At 40.7% G+C, this 18,346-nt stretch overlaps 1 protein-coding gene across 10 annotated transcripts in view; it reads left to right on the top strand.

Moving 5' to 3' along the window:
• The first annotated feature begins 397 nt into the window (after nt 1-397).
• The window catches only part of AFF2 (ALF transcription elongation factor 2), a 326,277-nt gene continuing 308,328 nt past the window's right edge, over nt 398-18,346 (top strand). For 4 of the 10 annotated variants that reach the window (XM_065846895.2, XM_065846893.2, XM_065846892.2 and 1 more), the window contains exon 1: nt 399-598. In XM_065846895.2, coding sequence (XP_065702967.1) covers nt 552-598 — 47 coding nt within the window. In that variant the 5' untranslated portion in view covers nt 399-551. Of the gene's footprint in view, nt 599-17,770; nt 17,800-18,346 lie in introns of those variants that run through there. The other 6 variants (XM_065846898.2, XM_065846897.2, XM_065846896.2 and 3 more) reach the window with 3 other exon arrangements.

Below are 18,346 nucleotides of genomic sequence, written 5' to 3'. Positions count from 1 at the left end.
CCTACTCCCACTTCTTCCCCCCCCTCTCCCACCCCAGCCAGGGCGCTCTCCCACCACCCCGAGGCGCGAAGCCGCGTCGCTCCCCCCCATCCCCGCCGCTTCTCCTTTTCCGCAAAACTTCCCCGCGCACCCCCAGCCGGGGTGTGGGGGGTTGATGGGCTGCGAGGCTCCGCCAGATCCCGGCGGTGCACGCCGGCTCCATGCCGCGGCTTCGGGCCGCCCCGGCTCCTCCCCTCGCGGTGTGTGTGTCTGTGTGCGAGTGTGTGTGTGTGCGTGCGCCGGGGCCGCCGCCGCCGCCGTGCCCGCCTCTCCCAGCCAGGCAGCAGCCGCGCCGCGCTGCTGGCGGCGGCCGGAGCGGGCGGCGGCGGCGGCGCTCCGCGAGCCCCGGGCGGCTCCGCGCAGCCCCGCGGCGGCCGCCGCTCCCCGCGGCGCGGCTGCTCATGCCGACCGGGCAGCTTTAGCCGCGCCGGCTCGGCTCGGCTCTTCTCGGCTCGGCTCGGCGCGGGGCGGGGAGGGGACGCCACTTCTCTGAGTCTCCCCACCAGATCGTTATGGACCTATTCGACTTTTTCAGGGACTGGGACTTAGAGCAGCAGTGGTAGGTTTTCTTGGGTGTTTTTTGGTTTATTTTTTTTTTTTCTTCCCCTGCCTCTCCATCCTTCTCCTAACGGCTGGCTCCTTCCTTTCCTCCCTACTCGCTCTCCCGGTGCTTTAGCCTTTGTGGAGGGGCGAAGCGCCTGGTGCCCGCCGGGGAGCGGATCCGCGGGGAGCCGCGTCGGGGCAGCCGGGCCGGCCACGCTCCGCGGCAGCGCCGCCGGCTCCGGCGGGCGGGGAGCACCTCGCGGTCCGGCGGCTGCGGGGGGCCAAGTTGGCCGGAGGGGGAGGAACAGCAGGGAAAGCGCTGAAATGTGCCGGGGTGACGGCTGAAATAGCAACAGCAAACCCCCTCCCCGAGCAAAGGAAGCGGTGTGGAGTAGGCGATGTTTTCCCCGGGATCGCGGCTTTGCTAACGTTGTGTTTACGGCTGTCAGTGACAATATTCCCTTCTCGGGGAGAAACGCAACTGTAGTTTTGCAGTGCGGCACAGTTCGAGTGTAGCCCTGTCCAGTGTGGGGGTTTCTGTTGCTGTTTTTGCTGGTTTCCCATTCTGGTTGAAGCGTTATTGAAGTTAGTTTTGGAAGTGAGACGGTCAGTTCCCGTGATGGTATAACAGGTCCCTTTCTTTTTTACCTTCTGTCTGTTTCTCTTCTTTTTATTTATTTATTTTTGAGTGGGATTTTAGGTTTATATTGCTCTGCAAATAGGTGCACACCTTGAAAAGGTCAGTGCATCTGTTTAAGTGTTTTGTAAACTTGTTACCAAAGTGAATGTTAAGGAATTTTCGATGAATGACAAGTAGCTGGGAAAGTTAGAATTTGGGTAGGTATTTAGTCACTTCCCGGCTGGTTTATGAGGTTATGTGTGTTCTTTGACTGTTTTTATTGGTTCTTTACTTTTCAATTTAGCAAATATTTTTGTAATTCTTTAACTGTCCATGGTGAAATTCAGTGGTTTCTTACTGCTTTGTTAAATCATTTTAGACTGGAGTGCAGTTTGCCAAGAAAGAAAGAGACTAAAAATACTGTATTTTGTGATCCCAGTCTCTAAATGTCACACAGATTATATGTGTGTATGCATGTGCATTTGGACCTCATGTTTTGCAGAGGGTTTACTTTACTTTGTTGATAATATAAAGGTATGTATAGGAAAAAGATCATACATTTAGTTAATAACTATCATTTTGACAAACACATTCTAACAGCCGGGGTTGCAAATCCAAGATAATCAGAACCAAATACCTGTCACATTCTATTTTACAGCAATTTGGAGTAAATCCTTGGAACCATAAATTACACTATATCAATATTAATCTGTAAGCAGGCGTTGTGGGTCGTGTGCATGTTTTATCAGCTCTGCATAAACCATCGTATTATATCTTTAAATAACAACAGCATGGTTATTCAAAAGTAATAATCGCAATAAAATTAGTACTCAATTAAATATTATGCTTCTACCACACTATCTTTACTCTGCTACACTAATTTATTTTGTAGACAACTGATAACCACCGTATTACTACTCAAGTAATATTTGCATACAATTTGCCTAATTTATAGTGTGGGTAGCATCATTAATTTAATAGAAGCTGTTACAACCCAATATGTGGGCGTAGTTCAAATACTAAGCACATTATAGGTATTGAGTTTTAATGTTTGCTTAATAACTTACTTTCATTTGGCTGTGGTTTTATGTGGATTTAGAGATGTGCATCAGAATGAAGGGAACTCTTGTGCATCTGTTTTTCCATAAAATATTAACATATTGCTACTTGTGCTAGAAATTCCACTTGGTTTCTTTTGTTCAATGAAATTTATTGTTTTTAGGGCCCATGAGGAAAGAATATTTTTATTTTGACTGTTTCAAAGTGTTTGATATCTACAGAAACTCTATATGGTGTAGGCATTCACACACAATTATTTATTGCAGAGATCAAGTTGGATTTAGCTTTCAATAATCCAATTAGCATATGGATTTGCACACCTAGATAACATATAGGTACATAATCTACATGTATACACAAACATTACATGTATTTTATTGTACATGTAAAGACTTCTGTCTCTGACAAGTAGTTGCATTGCTTAAGGAGAGATGAATTTAGCTCATCTCTCCATAAACATGTGCATGTGTATAGATGTAAATAAGTTAGACATGCGTCATCTCTACGCACCCAGAAATATGCATGCTCACTCATCAAGATTAATTATTTCTGTCCGTGTATCAAATATTGTATCGTTACTTTGTAATATTTCCAAGTATGGATATGTAATAATGTGTGAATTGCTGCTTCTTAGTTTGAAACTGTCCTCCTTCAGTCTGCCTGTAAGCTGGCCTTTGTAAAATGTGTTTCACAAGCATTTATAAGGCAATTAGAGACCCTCTTCTGCATTCCTTGCAAACCCAAAACTTCTGCTAATCTGTGCTGCAATCGCCAAGAAGGCAAGCTCAGGCCTACAGGGTGTGTGTGTGGGTGTTTGTATGTATTATCTATATGCAAAGTACAACAGAAACATAGTTTGCCTGAGAAATATACGTAAAAATATGTATTGATTGAGCAAAGTTGGTTGTGTTTTTTTTTCTCCCCAATGAAAAGGTATAAAGGTAACACTTTCCTGATATAATTGCAGTGCGTAGAAGTGACTCCCCAAAACTTTTAAGCTGAAAAATACAGAGTGGTTTTTTTTTTTGTTTGTTGTTGGTTGGTTGGTTTTTTGTTTGTTTTTTTTCTTTGTGTTTTTTTTTGTTTTGTGTGGGAGGTGCTATTTTTCCCTCCCTCCAGCCCGGCTGCATCTTTGTGTCACTTCTTGAAACTGATTTTGTCAAGAACTGTCAAAGTTACAGCGTGCATTGCGGTTACATGTGTTGTTAAATTCTCTCCTGGCATCCAGGATGATTAGTTGGGGCTTTGTGTTGTTACCAGCTGCAGAATCAGCCTTTTGGTTTCCCATATTAGGAGAGATCACAGTAGTGTAAGAACGAGGTGTTTCATTGAACCTTCATCAAGAATGTGGTTGGCATGGTAGCCAAAGGCTGGTGTGGGGTTTTTTGTTAACATTTGGGTAAAATGTGTAGAAGGCGACCACAAATATCCCAGCAGATGTTTTGCCAGATTTGAAAAGCTGAAAAAAAAAAACCCCAAACAATGTAAATGAATCAGAACTCTGGCTGAGGTGAAAGGGCCAAAGTCTGTGATGATTCCTGGATTAATAAGACACGTTCACCTGGGCTTGCATTTCATATGAGCCATTCTATGGGGGAGAAAAAAAGGGAGATGGATATAATGAAAAGCTTGAGTGCCTGTGTGCACCAAGGGGACCACTTGCTGTTAAAAATCAAATTTCATCTTTTAAATCACTTTCCACGCTTGTCTGTGGTAACCAAGTAAATGAAATCTTGAAGTGTCCTGGGACCATGTGGCTGGATTTGAACCTGCTTGCAGAGTAAGGTGGTGCCATTAATCAGCAGCTGGGAAACAACAAAACCCAACAAAAACCCAAGCACTGCAGAATATATATCTCCTCCCTAACACAAAAAAAGCAGAGAGATTCGTGCTTTATGTTATATCTACTGTCATTGGTATTAATATTTTTTAAGTCCTCCAGTCTTTAAAGATGTAGAAGTGGAGAAAGTAGTTGGTGGGAAAACACATGTTGAGGTATATAAAATAAAGCCTGGCCAAGGGCAATAAGATCAGCAGGTAAGAGTATCACTGTAGCTGAGTGGTTGTGATGGGGAAGATTCACAGCAGAGAAACAAGTCTCCTGTGTGGTTTTTTTTCTTTCCTTTTTTATATTACGTATCACCAGTAGCCTAATTACAGCAAAACCAGCAAACTGCCAGTTATACAGGAAGAGGCTTAAACTCACTAAACTGTTTTATAAATAGCAAGTTCAAAGGTCTGTTTGTGGCTGACAAAGCTGAGAACGGGCCATCTGTGGGCCAGGTTCCTCTCCTGTACGAATGCAAAAACATCCCGCAGCCGCGTGTACTTTCAATGTGGTCCTCAATGTGGAGGGGGTGACCCTGCTCTCCAGACAAAGGTGAACTGTTTCAGTTCCAGCCTTGGGTATTTCCCTTCCATAACCCGCCTTCCTCCTTCCCTCTTTGCCTTGTGCCTCTGCAGAAGACCTTCTCAGTTGCTGTTCTTTCACCAGAGTCTGTAACAGCTAAAGGAAAAGTCTTCTGAATGTGGAAGCAGTGTTGTGTTTCTGATGGGAATGTGCGAAATAGAGTAAATAGCATCCTGGGGAATTATTTTCCTTGTTTGTTGGCTGATGGTGGGAGTATTATTATAGGAGGAAGTCACATTTCGAGTGGATTTCTCTAAGGTTTTTCTCCCCCTCCCTTTTTTCTTCATAGTACAGTTGAGCTCCAGTTACTTTTTGCATTTGTATTACAGACATCCCCGAGTAATTATTTGAAAACGTTTCCTTTTCAATTTGCTTTGGAAGTGTAAATGGATAGATTGTGTGGCGGCTGGTGGGTGGGTGAGGGGATTAGATGCTGTCAAAACAAGCAGCTGAGAAAGACCTAAAATAGTCTTGGGCCAAAACCTGTACTTGAAATACATCCCAATTCAGTAAATCTTCCCTGGTTGATATTGAACTCCATGGAGTATAAATCTTAAAAGAATTTGGCCGTTTGCAAACATTAAGCTCACATATATCCTATGAGGCAAAATTACACTCAGTTTAACAGCATTTGAATTGTTTTCCTAATGATTCATTCAAGAATTTAATGACTTTTAAAATATATGAATTGGGATGGAGAGTAGATACTTCAGATACTGTTCAGCTATTCTGAAGCCAGGCAGAACTTCAGAGCATTTAAGCACATTGTACATGAATGCCCATTATATTGTATAGGATTTTCTCTTTGAGTAAAATATTGTGTTATGATGCAGGTCCTTCAGTCAAGCAGAGTTATTTCTTTTGTCTCTCTGACCAGACTGTCACTGCAACCTGGAATTTAACCAAATAATCCAAGGGGAATATGTAACATTCTGTGAAGGGTTAAGTTAAATATACTAAATGATCTCTGAAAATAAGTGGACACTGCTGGTCCTTTTAAGCTTTGTAGGACTGAGATGTGCACCAGCATTGTGGAAGGAGTGTTGTAATGCTTTTTTGTGTTATGAGGCCCAAATTCTGTTTTTATCCAAGTCACGCAAAATTCTTGTCATGCAAGTTGGGACAAAATTGGCTCTGAGACTTAGAAAAAAAGCACGAGGGCCTTAATAGAGCAGGGTCAATAGACAGGTGTGTGGTTTTAAGCACAGAAGCAGTCCTATTGGAACAACTCTGATTTCAAGTGAAGTTTTACTGAACTGGGTTCTTGATCACTCCTAAAATCAACAGCGTATTTTACTAATGACTAAACCTCAGTTCTCCATGTATTTGGTAATGGAAACTGATGTTGGTTTTGACTGTGTAGTTCACACCATTTGCCTGAAATCTATCAGGAGTTTTACATGTTTACAGAAATGACTGGATGACCAGAAAGAATGCAAATATTAAATCTCATGGAAAAAAAAAAAAGAAGAATTCTAGGAAACTTTTTTTTTTTACAATGAACCCCTTAAGTATGTGGAATAAGCATCTAAACAAATAGACCTCATCCTGTATTTCCCTGGTGCCTTTAGTCTGAGGTTATGGGGTATCTTCATATGGGACTTGAAGGATTTGGCTCCTGGATGCTTGTTAAATGTATATAGTCAATAAATACCATAAAGTACCCATGCCTTCCTTCATCTTTGGCCTGAGCCAGTAGCCAGTGACATTGAGATGCTCCCAATTGACTTCAGAGAGTACTGGATTTGACCCTGTTTTGCCCAAAAGGTGGATTCATGAAATGTGGAACAATTTTCCAATGACAAGGATCAGCGAGGCACTTTGCACACACCTAATACTCTGCATGTGGAAAAACTCCACAGAGCCCAGTTCTGAACATGTCTAATTCAAATTTACTGCCTTTCTTTTGAGAAGAAAGGAAAGAAAAAGTAGGGAGGAAATATTTTCTCTTGGTTGCAGTTAACAGAATAGATTTTTATGGAGCCATCAAACATCTATTATCGCTGAAAACTGAAACTATGCCACAACTCTGGGTTTTGCAATATTACAAATTCTTTCTTAAGCATTGAAAAAGAAGATAGTAAATCCAGTGACATGTCAAGTTAGTATAACCTTCCAGACCGCTCATGATATAACGTAGTCAGAAAGTCACAACAGTGACTCAAAGACAGCTCTTTCATCCTTTTATTGTTACTGAATGTTCTATATTGATGCTTTGCAATCAAAATATTTGTTCAAATTGTTGTAATAGCTCTGGTCAGAGGTCAGAAGGTATCTTACTTCTTACTAATGAACGACTCTAGAGATAAAAATACAAAGAGAAGAAGAATGGCAACATGTATGTCAGTAGCTTTTAAGCTCCATTTTGAATAACTTCTAATGAGACAGTTGTTTGACTAAAAACTCTCACAGAGGATGTGTGATATTCAGTCTGTGTTTGTGAGTGAAGATTTTGGGGAATGAGTTGGGTGGTTTGTCTTCAAAAACTCTGTACTGGAGCCTGGTCTTGCAGAAACTTGAAAAGAATTGCAATTTCCTCCTTAATTTCAACAAGACTGCTGTTGAGTGCAGTCAGGACGATGGATTTACAAGGTTGGGCTTGTAATGCTGAAAAAATAATATGGAACTAGAGAGCTGAGGTAAGGGAATAACCCAAAACTTCCTGCAGTTAACGTCTCGGCTGTTACAAACTGTTTTATCACAAAGAGGCTGTTTTTCAACTTGTACGGTGCAGATCCATGCTATAAATTACTACAACTGTTAAACGAAGGTCTAGTTGGTAGTCTCTTTTGTAAAGCTTTATCTAACATTTTAATGAGATTTTATGAATGTGTTCGAGCCACCAAGAGAAGCAAACTCTGAGTTGGCAAACTTCTTTTTGTGACCTCAGCAGTAAATCTGTGACTATTGATGAATCCCTGTTCCAGGTGATGTGAGATGGTGAGGTTTAAGGAGAGTTGGAGACGATACCACAACTGGAAGCTGATTTTCATTGTAGGTGACAGAGAGAATGGAGGAATGCCATTTACTGTGTACAATGTGTAAGTCTTGTTTTGTGAGGAGCTCTGGTCAGCAGTTCAGATTCCTGATTCAGATGCTGCATGATCCTACCAGTTACAGTAAGACATGAATAGCCTGCTCATACTTATATGCTTTTATAGGGGTGGGGTATTGACAACCAGTAAAGAAAAAAATTAGATGGAGCACAGAGTTAAAAATCACTCAGTTGTTCCTTTGATAAGTATCATAATAGCTACTTTTTTTATTGCTGTGGGTGTACATGGTGTTGTGGAATAAGTAATTTCTATAGCTCTACGCTGCTTCCAGTGCATGGGACTCAGACCTGCAGATGTCTTTCCACTGAGACTAGTGCTTTTTCCTTATGTCACTTTGCATGGACTATTGTCAGGATTCAGCCATGGTTTAAAAGTTTTCTCTTTGGTCCTTCAAGTGCAGTACATTACAACAGGTGATAGTATCTGCATCCTACAAAGTGATAGACACCTACAAGTAAGAGTTGGTGAAAACAGAGTAGTACTTTGTGGCTTGGGATCTGTGCTGAGAAGGTGGCTTCAAAATGGAATGGTTTAATTTAAAATATTTTTAGGTCTGAGGGTAACAATCCATTATGTAGGTCTACTTGTTCTTTTTTTCATCCTTTACTGTATCACAGGTTTAGGTGAAGATTTCATTTGTGAGGAAGAAAGCAGACAATAGTCAGTAGAGAAAGCAAATGCAAAGCTTGAAATATAAAATCAGGAAATACAGAATATTGTTAAGGTTGCCAGTCCCTGCTTATTTTAGTTTCATGTGATGAGGTAAACTAAGATCCTGCAGTAATCCCGTGTTTAGGTGCCTCTGTTTCTATGCTGCTGTGGGTAGCCATGCTTATATTTGAGAATGTAGCATTCAAGACTTGGGAAATACCTGCTTGTTGATTATGGATCTCTGTCTGCATAGAGGAAAGTGAGAAATGATATCAGGGGCTTATTTTCAGAGTGTTGTACACTTTTTAGGTCCCTGTCCTGAACTCTCAGGTGAGACACCCATAGCCTGGGGTAGCCGATTCTTGTATAAAAGCTTTGGGCTGTTCTTTTGAATGTGGGGGTGATTTTTCTTCTAGTTTCTTTCCTGTAGAACAATGGAATGACATTCTTCCTGGTGTTTCCTATGAAGAATAATGATGAGGAATTATCTTCTCTGTCTACAAGTGTTTAAAAACTCATTAGTTAGGGTCCCTGAAAGAACTCCAATACAAGTCAGTGGGTGTGGTGAAGCCAATTGTAATGAGAAGCGGACTGAGCCCTGGGGCTGGTGGTCAGCAGGGAGGCAGAGCTGTAAAGAATACAGTGCATATGCTATGGTAAGCATTTTCATAGTTCTCCTCTGTGGGAGAGGACAATGGCTTTGGAGCTCATATTTACTCAAAAAGCAGCCCTTTGATTTTCGTGGCTTAATGCTTCGTTGCACATTGGAAGACCCATTTGTCTTCACCAAGCCTTTGAAGAGGGATAGGTGAAGGCACTGAGGCATTGGCCAAAGGCTGAGGGTAGCGGTTGCTTGGAGAAGGAGCTAAGTTGCCTTGCTTTTTTGGTAATACTTGGCAGAGTTTTTGTCATATTTTTGCCAAACCGATGTGAATATACGTTTAGGAACAGAACATGGATTCTCTTACCAGCTCTGTCACTAGCTGCTTTACTGCCTTCGTAAAGTCACTTTGCTTCTGTCCAAGTGAGGTAATGCTATTTACATCTTTGGTAATTTGCCCTTTATTTTTGTTCAAGTGGACAACATGAGAGCAAAGGGCCAGCTGTGTAGCTGCCTTTGTCTGGTGTTTGTTCACTTTTTTCATCTTCCTGGGGGTCAGCTGGGAGCTCTTTTGGACATTTTTTCTCTACTCTGAACTTCACTCTAGCTATATGGTCCTTAACTGTCTTTCTTGTACTGCATTACCTGAGAGAGGAGCACTGTTGACGCAGATTATCTGTGTCACAGCTTATGCATTTGGACCCTGTGTTGGATACTACTTTTCTGCTGATGATATCAGACGCACGTTTAAGAAAATAAATGGGGAGATACTTCTGGCCGCAGACCTTTCAAGCAATGTTGATTTATGCCTCTCTGCTTTACCTCCTTTTGTAAAATGAGAGGAATAATGTCTCAGAATTTTACTGGTAGACCGAGGCATTTTGCAGCAAAGTTATTGTCATTACCCCTTCTTATCCCTGGGAGAGTGGAATGAGAGGAGCAGAGTGACTTGCAGAAGGACTTGGCGTTGGTCAGGACTGCTGTCAGCTGAGTTCCAGTTCACTGCTCGCCCACTCTGATGGGTATATCTTCCTGTTCCGCAGGGGTGTGATGAGGTTAAGTCCCTTAATGTTTATGAATGTTTATGGTGATAGAGCAAGACAGGAACCCAGGCAGATATATTAGTAGGAGGAAAGGCAAGCTCGTAAAGAGAAATGGTAGGATTTGGGCTGAACATATGTGCAAGAAAAGGTAATAAAAGCATAGAAACTCTTCTGAAAGGCAGAATTTATCTGGAGTGTGCATATTTGATATAGTTTACCTTGCTCTCAGCTGGATGGTGAAGGCCAGGGACCTTTCAGAGGCAGAACAGTTGTGTCGTTTCCCAGGTCTCATAGAAAAGCTTTGTATATGCAGATGTAGCTTAAGTGAACGTCATGTCTTGAACGCTTCACTGAATAGTACATCCACACTTGTTCAGAAGCATTGTTGCTCTTTGAGCCAGCTGCCTCTGTTTCTAGCAGATCGCCGCTGTGTTGGTTAACTCTGGGCATGAGTTTTCTTCACATATGTTATTAGACTGAACATATTTTCTATTTATACCACTTGGGGATACAAATTACTGTGTTGTGTTTAGCAAAGACTAGGAAGAGTACATCTTTGATGTGGAAGAAAAAAGGCAAAATTTTATTCCTTTCTTTCAAGGGAAAATAGGCAGCAAAACCAATTGGTGGACTTTATTTTTACATCCCAGAAAAACAAGGAGGTATTTGCACATATGTGTTTTAATAGACTGTTAGTAGAATTTGGTTCTGAAATTAACAATGGTCTTTTGAAGAAGGGAATGAATTTTGATGAAATCCCATGTATCATTTTAAGGCAATCAAAGAGATTATTAGTAGTGTACATACTTAGAAGTATTATTTTTGACTTTAATTGTCTGTGGGCCAGTAAAGTTGCACTGGAGGGCTGAGCTGAAGGCCCCTGCAGGTGTTCAGTTTTTAATTGATTGAATAAAACTCTAAAACATACTTAGCCAGAGCTTCCTTTGCTTTCTGATTCCGTTTCTGGAGAAGATGACCTTTACCTACTCTGTGGTAGAGCTCCAGAAACATTACACAATGTATTGCAATATTTTTGTTACTGCTCAGTCCTCAGTCTTTCCTTCTCTCTTTAAAGAGCCCTTGTCCGAATGGACTGTTCTTTAATGTGCACATAGAGAGGTCATGGATAAGGGAACGTAACTAAAGAGGGTTTTGATATTTGTGTAGGAAAACACCTGTGTGCTCGTTCAGAATCATGCAACCCCATCAACCGGACATTGAGCATGTGTGGATTGTAGACCATGTCTAGGTGTTATCCTCATCAGGATAATAAATAATACACTTTCCTGTCACTTCACTCTGCTGAAGTTCTTTCCTTGTTACCCAAGACAAGCTGTTATGTGAGAATTTTGCCTGGTTGTAGACTGCTCATGAATCTTGCAGTACGTGACATGCAGATATCTAACAAACATGACTAGAAACTGCATAAAATACAAGAGACATAACACAGAAGTCATATGTTTGAAAACACATTAGAACTCCACAAATAGCCTGATTCTAGAAGGCTTTTTCCTCCTGTATATCCATAACAGAGAGTATTCTGCTAGCTGCATTTCAACCAGATGAGGGTTATTTTAGATTTTGTAATGATTCTCACTTGTGTAAACTCACACAATCTGCCTGCAAATTCAACTTCAGTGATAAAAGGTCTCATCAAAAAATTGAGGCAGGCTAGAATGTTTGGTTAAGATTTAATCTTTCTAACTAATTATAACACAGTGTCAATATGTGCTCTAATATCTGTGGAAAGAAAAGGAACATAAATGATACAGTTCTGTTGTAGTAGGTCTTCTGTAAACAAGTAATGGTTAGGTGGGTGTCTGGAGCAAGAGCGAGAGAATTCATAAACCTATTCCAAAGGGCTCGAAAAGTTGAAGTGAATTCTAAATGTAGATTAGGAACAAATGATGACAGCCAAGCCAGCATTACCTCAGTTGATTAATTTAGAAAGATACTGGTCAATGATTTTAACCAACAGCCGTGCATAGAAGAATCCTAATGGGATCTGTCTGTTAAGATTACATAAAGTAGAGCGTTTGATTTATTTCATAGCTTTCCAATGCTCCACTTTAACTTCATACAAATAATGCATTAGTCACACTGGATAAAATGGCGTATTGAATAAAGTTGTGATTTTGTCTGCTGCTTATAATCTGATTTTTATAAAGGATTAAATCTGGTTTAGTAGTTTATTCATATCATAAAAGAGATTGTCGGGTGAATGAAATCTTTACATCTGCCACTTTCTATCTCATTAGAAAAGACAGTAACATAAAGTTCCTCATTTCCTCCCAGTCTGTTTTATCCCCTGGTGTGTCTGAGTGTGTATATCTTTTGTACATGGTTGTGTATTATAATGTCACTGTGTTTTCAAAGTTGTGGTTAAGACTGTGTCACAGCTTTTTGGGGGGTAATATGAGGGGTTATAAATGTTCTGGCAAAAAAAAAAATACCCAGCCAGGAACAAATGAGGGGATGTGGCAAGGGGTGACTGTCCAAAATGTGAAAATGATGGCTTATAGTGACATGGCCATGTGTGGATGCATTGCCAGGTTCAGCCGGATGATTAAGCACATGCGGTACTTTCCTGTGATCATGTCTACGTCAGTAGGCACAAGTGCGTGCTTAACCATAAGCACATGTTGACTTATGGCTGATTTAAGAGGGCATAAAGGTAGGGCATTCTTCTGAACTTAAATATGAATTGTCAGTTGTGATCAAACTGTCCAACTGTCATTCATCTATCGTGGTTCCAGTGGTTTTTAAAACATTCTTCAAATTCAAATGCATAGTTTTTGGTTTTAAGCTAAATATTTAATGCAAAATTACAGATTTAGGCATTTTTATCCATTGTTGTCAGACTGTCTTATTGTTTGTATATTTCATTCTCCTTCTTTAAATGTGTGTCATTGACAGGGTGCTGCTGTTACAGCTGGCAGTTGTTTTCGCATAGACCTTTAAAGTCAGAGCAGATGATCTTTTCATAGATGTATTTTTATTTATATTTAATATTCTTACAGTCTCCATTTAAACCCATTAAGTGTTTAGGGAAAGGCTTGGGCCTCTCAACACGAGATTCTCTTGGTTTCTGATGTTGAGCAGAGATGTAGTATCCAGCTTTTCTAGTTGCCTTTTTAGTCAGAAAAGCAGATTCTGAGGATCTCAGCTCTCCCTTTTGAGGACTTGCTGAGGATGAAACTTCTTCATTCACATTTTCATTTGTTGATACATGTTGCAGTTTTTCTAGCTCTGTCATTTCAGTCTTGGCTCCTTTTCCCACATAGTTTGAATCAGTAGGAGTATTTTGATATAAAATGTGTAGTCAGCCTCTTCTGTAGAGCAGGGAGCCACTTGCAGGCTTGGGTTGCAGAGGCAAAAGCTGCAGTGCCTGGGTGGGCAGGGGGCTTGTGCTGGGCTCTGCTCTTGCAAAGTGTCAATACAGGATTATACCCTTTGGGCTCCCAGCACAGAAATGGGCCCAGCTTTAAGAATCACATAGAGTTCATCGGATTGCTTTGTTTGATGAGAAATGACAACGGGACTTAGCTCTCTGCTCCGCGCTGGCCATGTTCGATGAAGCGGTGGTGCGCTCACTGACTGAGCTGTGCAGTCACAGCTGAGTCATTTTTTGCTTAAATTCTGTTCATTACTGAAACTGAGGGGAAACAAAAAATCCCTTTACTTGTCACGAAAGTATTCTTGGTCACGAGTACATTCCCATGATGCAGAATGATCCTGAAAAGGGCAGTAATGTTTGCTGAGATGGAGATACACCCCATGTTGTAGTTTTGGGGGCCAAATCTGGGGTGCATGCACAGGTTGGTTTACTGAGGGCCAGTAGTTTCCATTTGACCCTTCTGAATGAACAGTGCCCTCTTTTTCAGTCAAATTTAAGTATTCTCTGCGTTAGGTTTACCTGCGTACATGAAGCAGCTCTGATATCTCTGACCTTGCTTTAAAAATGGGTAGTCATAAGAAGCAGGCACAGCTCCAGTGTGCACTGGTGCGTGTCTCTAGTGGCACTGGGGGGAAGGGGGTGGTTTGCAGGTGTCTTCGTAGCCAAGGGAGTATTCCCAGATTGGCTGCCTGTCCCCGAGAAAACCTGGGGACAGCCTGGAGTGGTGTGTGGCTGGAGCACACATCCATCCCTGCTATCGGAGAATGTTCCAAACCTGGCATCTTCTGTATGCGCAACTAGTTACATATTTGTCAGCTTTCTCATATATGTAGTAGCATAATTTCGGGGGCAGAAAGCACATACTGGTTACATACAGTTCTAGTTGCTATTCAAGAACGTGAGCTGGTGCTGGACCCAGGGTTCTGTAATACACTGAGGACTAGTGCAGCCTTCCAGCACTTGGTTAACTAATTGCCCTGTGAGATGGTTATGGAAATATGACACAGCATAAGTATTCAAATATGAAAGAACAGCGCCACGCTGTTAATGTTCTGTGCGGAGAACTGACTGTATCCCTGAATAAACAGACAACAGCCTTTTATATGGGGGATTTTTGTTGTGTTTGGCAGCTGTTTGTCTTAATAGGAATTCTTCAGTAGTATTTATTGTATTTTGTGCTGGTAGTGGTAGGGGGAGAGCCAAAGTAGAATCGGAGCAGTTTTACTTTCTGTACTTGTGAACAAAAAGAAACTATTGCTGTATTAATTACTGTTGTGCTTTATTGGCAAAAATAAAGAGCTCCTATAATATGCAATTGCTAATATAAGAAAGGCTTTGATTTTCTCATTAGCACAGGATATTTTGCATATGTTCTGGTTCACGAGTGCATTGTCGGCACTTTAAATAATAATAATGACTCAGTAATGAATAAGAATAACAACAAATAGGCATCTGAGTATGCAGGCAGTCAGGCACCCTCCGGTGTTTATCAGTAGGTTGGTTTTAGAGGTCTTGCAAAATGAGCTGTTCCCATATGCCCATTCAGAGTTTTTTTAGATCATTGCACAGCCTGGAGATTCATTTCACTGCTGGCATAGCTGGGTTATATATTATACAAGCACTTTTTTCATTGTGTGTCAGGAGTCAAGTGTTAAAGTTCTCACTTGAGATGGAAAATGTATGTTTCTTCCACTTAGCAACCTTTAAGTCTTCATTTTTCCTCTGTTGTAGTGATATGTGTTTTTTGTGTGTGTGTGTGTGAATAGAGTCTTTTTTGAATTCATGAAAATATCAGAGCTCTGGATTGTTCTATGAGTCTTTCAAGTGTGTCCTTTAAAATGTAGCCTGGAAACACCTTTGCTACAGTTCAACTCAGTTTGTATCATATTGTCTCTGCTTCTGTAGTTACTATTACACAAACAGATAATGTGAAACTAATGTTATCAGTCTGTCTTGAACATTGAAAAGCCTAGGAATCTAAAATTAAAGTTCAAATTCTGATTTGACTCTTAGTTTATAGCGTTGTCTCGCCTTTATAAAGTCACCTGCCTGTATAATATGGCACACCGTACAATTTATGGATTTAATTTTTTTCCAGGTCTTACCTAATGCTGAATAGTTAAGAGCAGCGATAAGTGGAGGATAGCACAATACTCCATTTATTGTTAAATCAGTGGCTAAATTCATCAAAGAATGTTAACTTTTAGCCTTATTCTCAAAATAGTTTGTTCTAATGGTGTGGGTTGATGGTTCTGAGTTTGAGAAAAGGAAAATGCTTAGTTGAGGAAAAAGCCAAGGAATTATGCTTTGAGTTACTGTTTTCTTAAAGCACTACTCTGCATTGTAAATTATACCCTTATGACCCTGCAGCGCAAGAGAGAGTAGTAAAAAGATGTGTGTATAAGCAATGACCTGGAATTTGACAGTTCTGGTCAGAATATTAAAGTTCTGGGTTGACAGGTGAGAGGACATCTCCTGTCTGAAGGCTCTAAATGGTACCTGCCGTTAAAAGTCTGCCTTTAAACAATTCACCAAAAAGTGCCTTTATTGATTGCTCCAAGTGATACTTCATTTAAGAAGTCTGCATGTGTTACTGTGCAATTTAACAGTATCTGTGAAGGAAAGCAAAAGTGTTTTGCTTTTTTTTTTCTTATTGAATAATTTTATTTTATTAAAATTTTTTTGTTCCAACAGCCCTTAACTATAATGGCACAAACCTTACAACACATGCATGGCTAAAATAAAACAGTAAGGAATGAATTACAAACAAAAAAGCAAAAGCAATCAAACAAACTAACAAAAACCAACCAAAAAACCCAAACAAACACACCCCTCCAACAAAACTAAACCCCAGAAAAAAACAACAAATAATCCACAACAACCTCTCCCTCCAACTAAAACAGTTTAGCCTTGGATAAGCCAAAAGAAATTGGTAAAGCAAGTAGTTTATCAGCACATGACCTGTAAAGTACTTAAAGTGATCTGTGAGTGGAAGCTACCCTAAGTCTGTTTCTTGTCACAGTAATTTGTCTGGCTTAAGGGCAAAGTAAGTGGGTCTCCTTGGCATACAAGACTAAGTAGATCACCAGGTATGATCAGATAGGAGCCTCTGATGGTTACAACAGAACTACAACAAAGCTCTCTTTTGACACCATTTCTCCTGCTGTTGCTGCTGTTAATAAGTGTGCTAATTATCATGAACCTGATAATGCTTATATTAATTGACTGAACTAAATGTAAATTCTTGTTAAATAGAGGCTAGTTTGATAGACGTGACAGGTGCTGGTTTGCTTACTGCTGTGTTAGAGTAGAGGGGTGCTTCAAAACAAAATAACTGTATTTTGACCCTTAGATTTTGGGGAGGCTTAAAATGTTCAGTTTTGGCTCTTAAAACACATAGAAGAGGTTAAGATTTTCAGACTATCTTCTTCTGCCTTTTTCCCCTGTCCTTTGATACAAGGGCAATTATTTCTTACAGTTTTTGTATTACAGCGAAATCCCTATCTAGTCGTTTGTTACGCATTTGCATGGCGCAGAGTAGTGCGGCCTGTTTAATCTCTAGACACTATTGCAGGAGTAAAAGTTGGATAATAAATAATACCAAAAAACAGTCTCATGGCTGTAGCCCAGATGTGGAGCTCCAGGTAGAGGGCACTCCGTGTTGGGGTTTAGGACACGTAGTCTCTAACTCACTATACATGGTTGCAAAATGGATACTGTAGTGTACACTTGGCTTTAGAGGTGGTTTAGGGGATGTCTAGTAGTTGTGAAGATAATAAGGTCTTCCAAGTATCTTTCATATGTCCACGCAAAACAGTATCAGTGTTAAAGTGTTGTTAATTTGCCTGGGAGGAGGGCATTCCCATTCTTACAGAAGTGTTTAAATGCTTGGTATATTAGTGTAGACATGGAAATGGACAAGAAAGAAGCAAAAGTGATACCTATGGTAGTAAGTGTTGCAAGTGTTATTTGGAAATCCTGGAATATTTCTGGTATATTTTATGTATTCTGTAATTAGGTATTGCCATTAGTGCACCCAACCTCTGTTTTAATCATCAGGAGAGCTGTCACACAGTAACACAAGCTGCAGCACGCTGCAGGAGCAAGCAGCTTTCATCATTTCTCAGCTGTGTTTGTTAATTTTTAAAATGTTTTAATTCTTTTCTCCTATTAAAGAAGTTTATTCCCTGTTATCCCCCTTTTCTCTCCAGTAGACATCATGCTCATGTGTAAGGCAGACAGCTCCGTGAGCCGGTGTTCCCTGCCTGGCAAGAGGCCTTGACAGAAGGAGGTTGTTCCTCTGTGCTGAGGTCTGGCTGCTTCCAGAAGGAATAGGGGTATTTCAATCCTCCTTCTTCCTGTACTCGATGCCCACTGTAATGTGAGTCATGCTTGCTAGGGACTTTTGTGTTATTCTTGCTATATAATACTCTCCCACAAAAAGCACTCCCAAAGCAATCACCTACCATGCCATCAAAAGGCAAATGTATCGTGAGGCTTGCGCAGAGTTTCAAGACTCTGTAATCTCACTGTGAATGGGTCTGGAGTGGTACCTCAGAGTTAGTTTTGATGCGCATGGGATAAAAATAGATGTGTGCTTTCTGCCCTGTGCATGCCACCTGTTCCAATGAAAAGAGGAAGCCTTAGTTGCTTATAATGGTCATGAAACTAGCTGCATTTTACTGAGACATACAGGTGCAAATAACCCCCTGTTTTAAAATACGTAAGGTAATAAATTGACTGTTGAGAAATTAGAATGCAGCTGGACTCATTTGCAGGGTAAGGGTGGCTTATTTCTCTGAGTGCTCCCTTTTCTATCAATGCATGGTAATTACCAGACGCTACTCTTTATTTTGGATTACAAGATCATCACATGCTTTTACTACATGCAGTGCTTTATTGAAGCTATCCTGCATTATGTCTACAGA

The sequence above is a fragment of the Patagioenas fasciata genome, chromosome 11 (assembly GCF_037038585.1).
Source record: "Patagioenas fasciata isolate bPatFas1 chromosome 11, bPatFas1.hap1, whole genome shotgun sequence".
NCBI lineage: Eukaryota > Metazoa > Chordata > Aves > Columbiformes > Columbidae > Patagioenas > Patagioenas fasciata.
The sequence above is the reverse complement of the archived record's forward strand: the minus strand, read 5'-3'. Positions and strand labels throughout refer to the sequence as shown.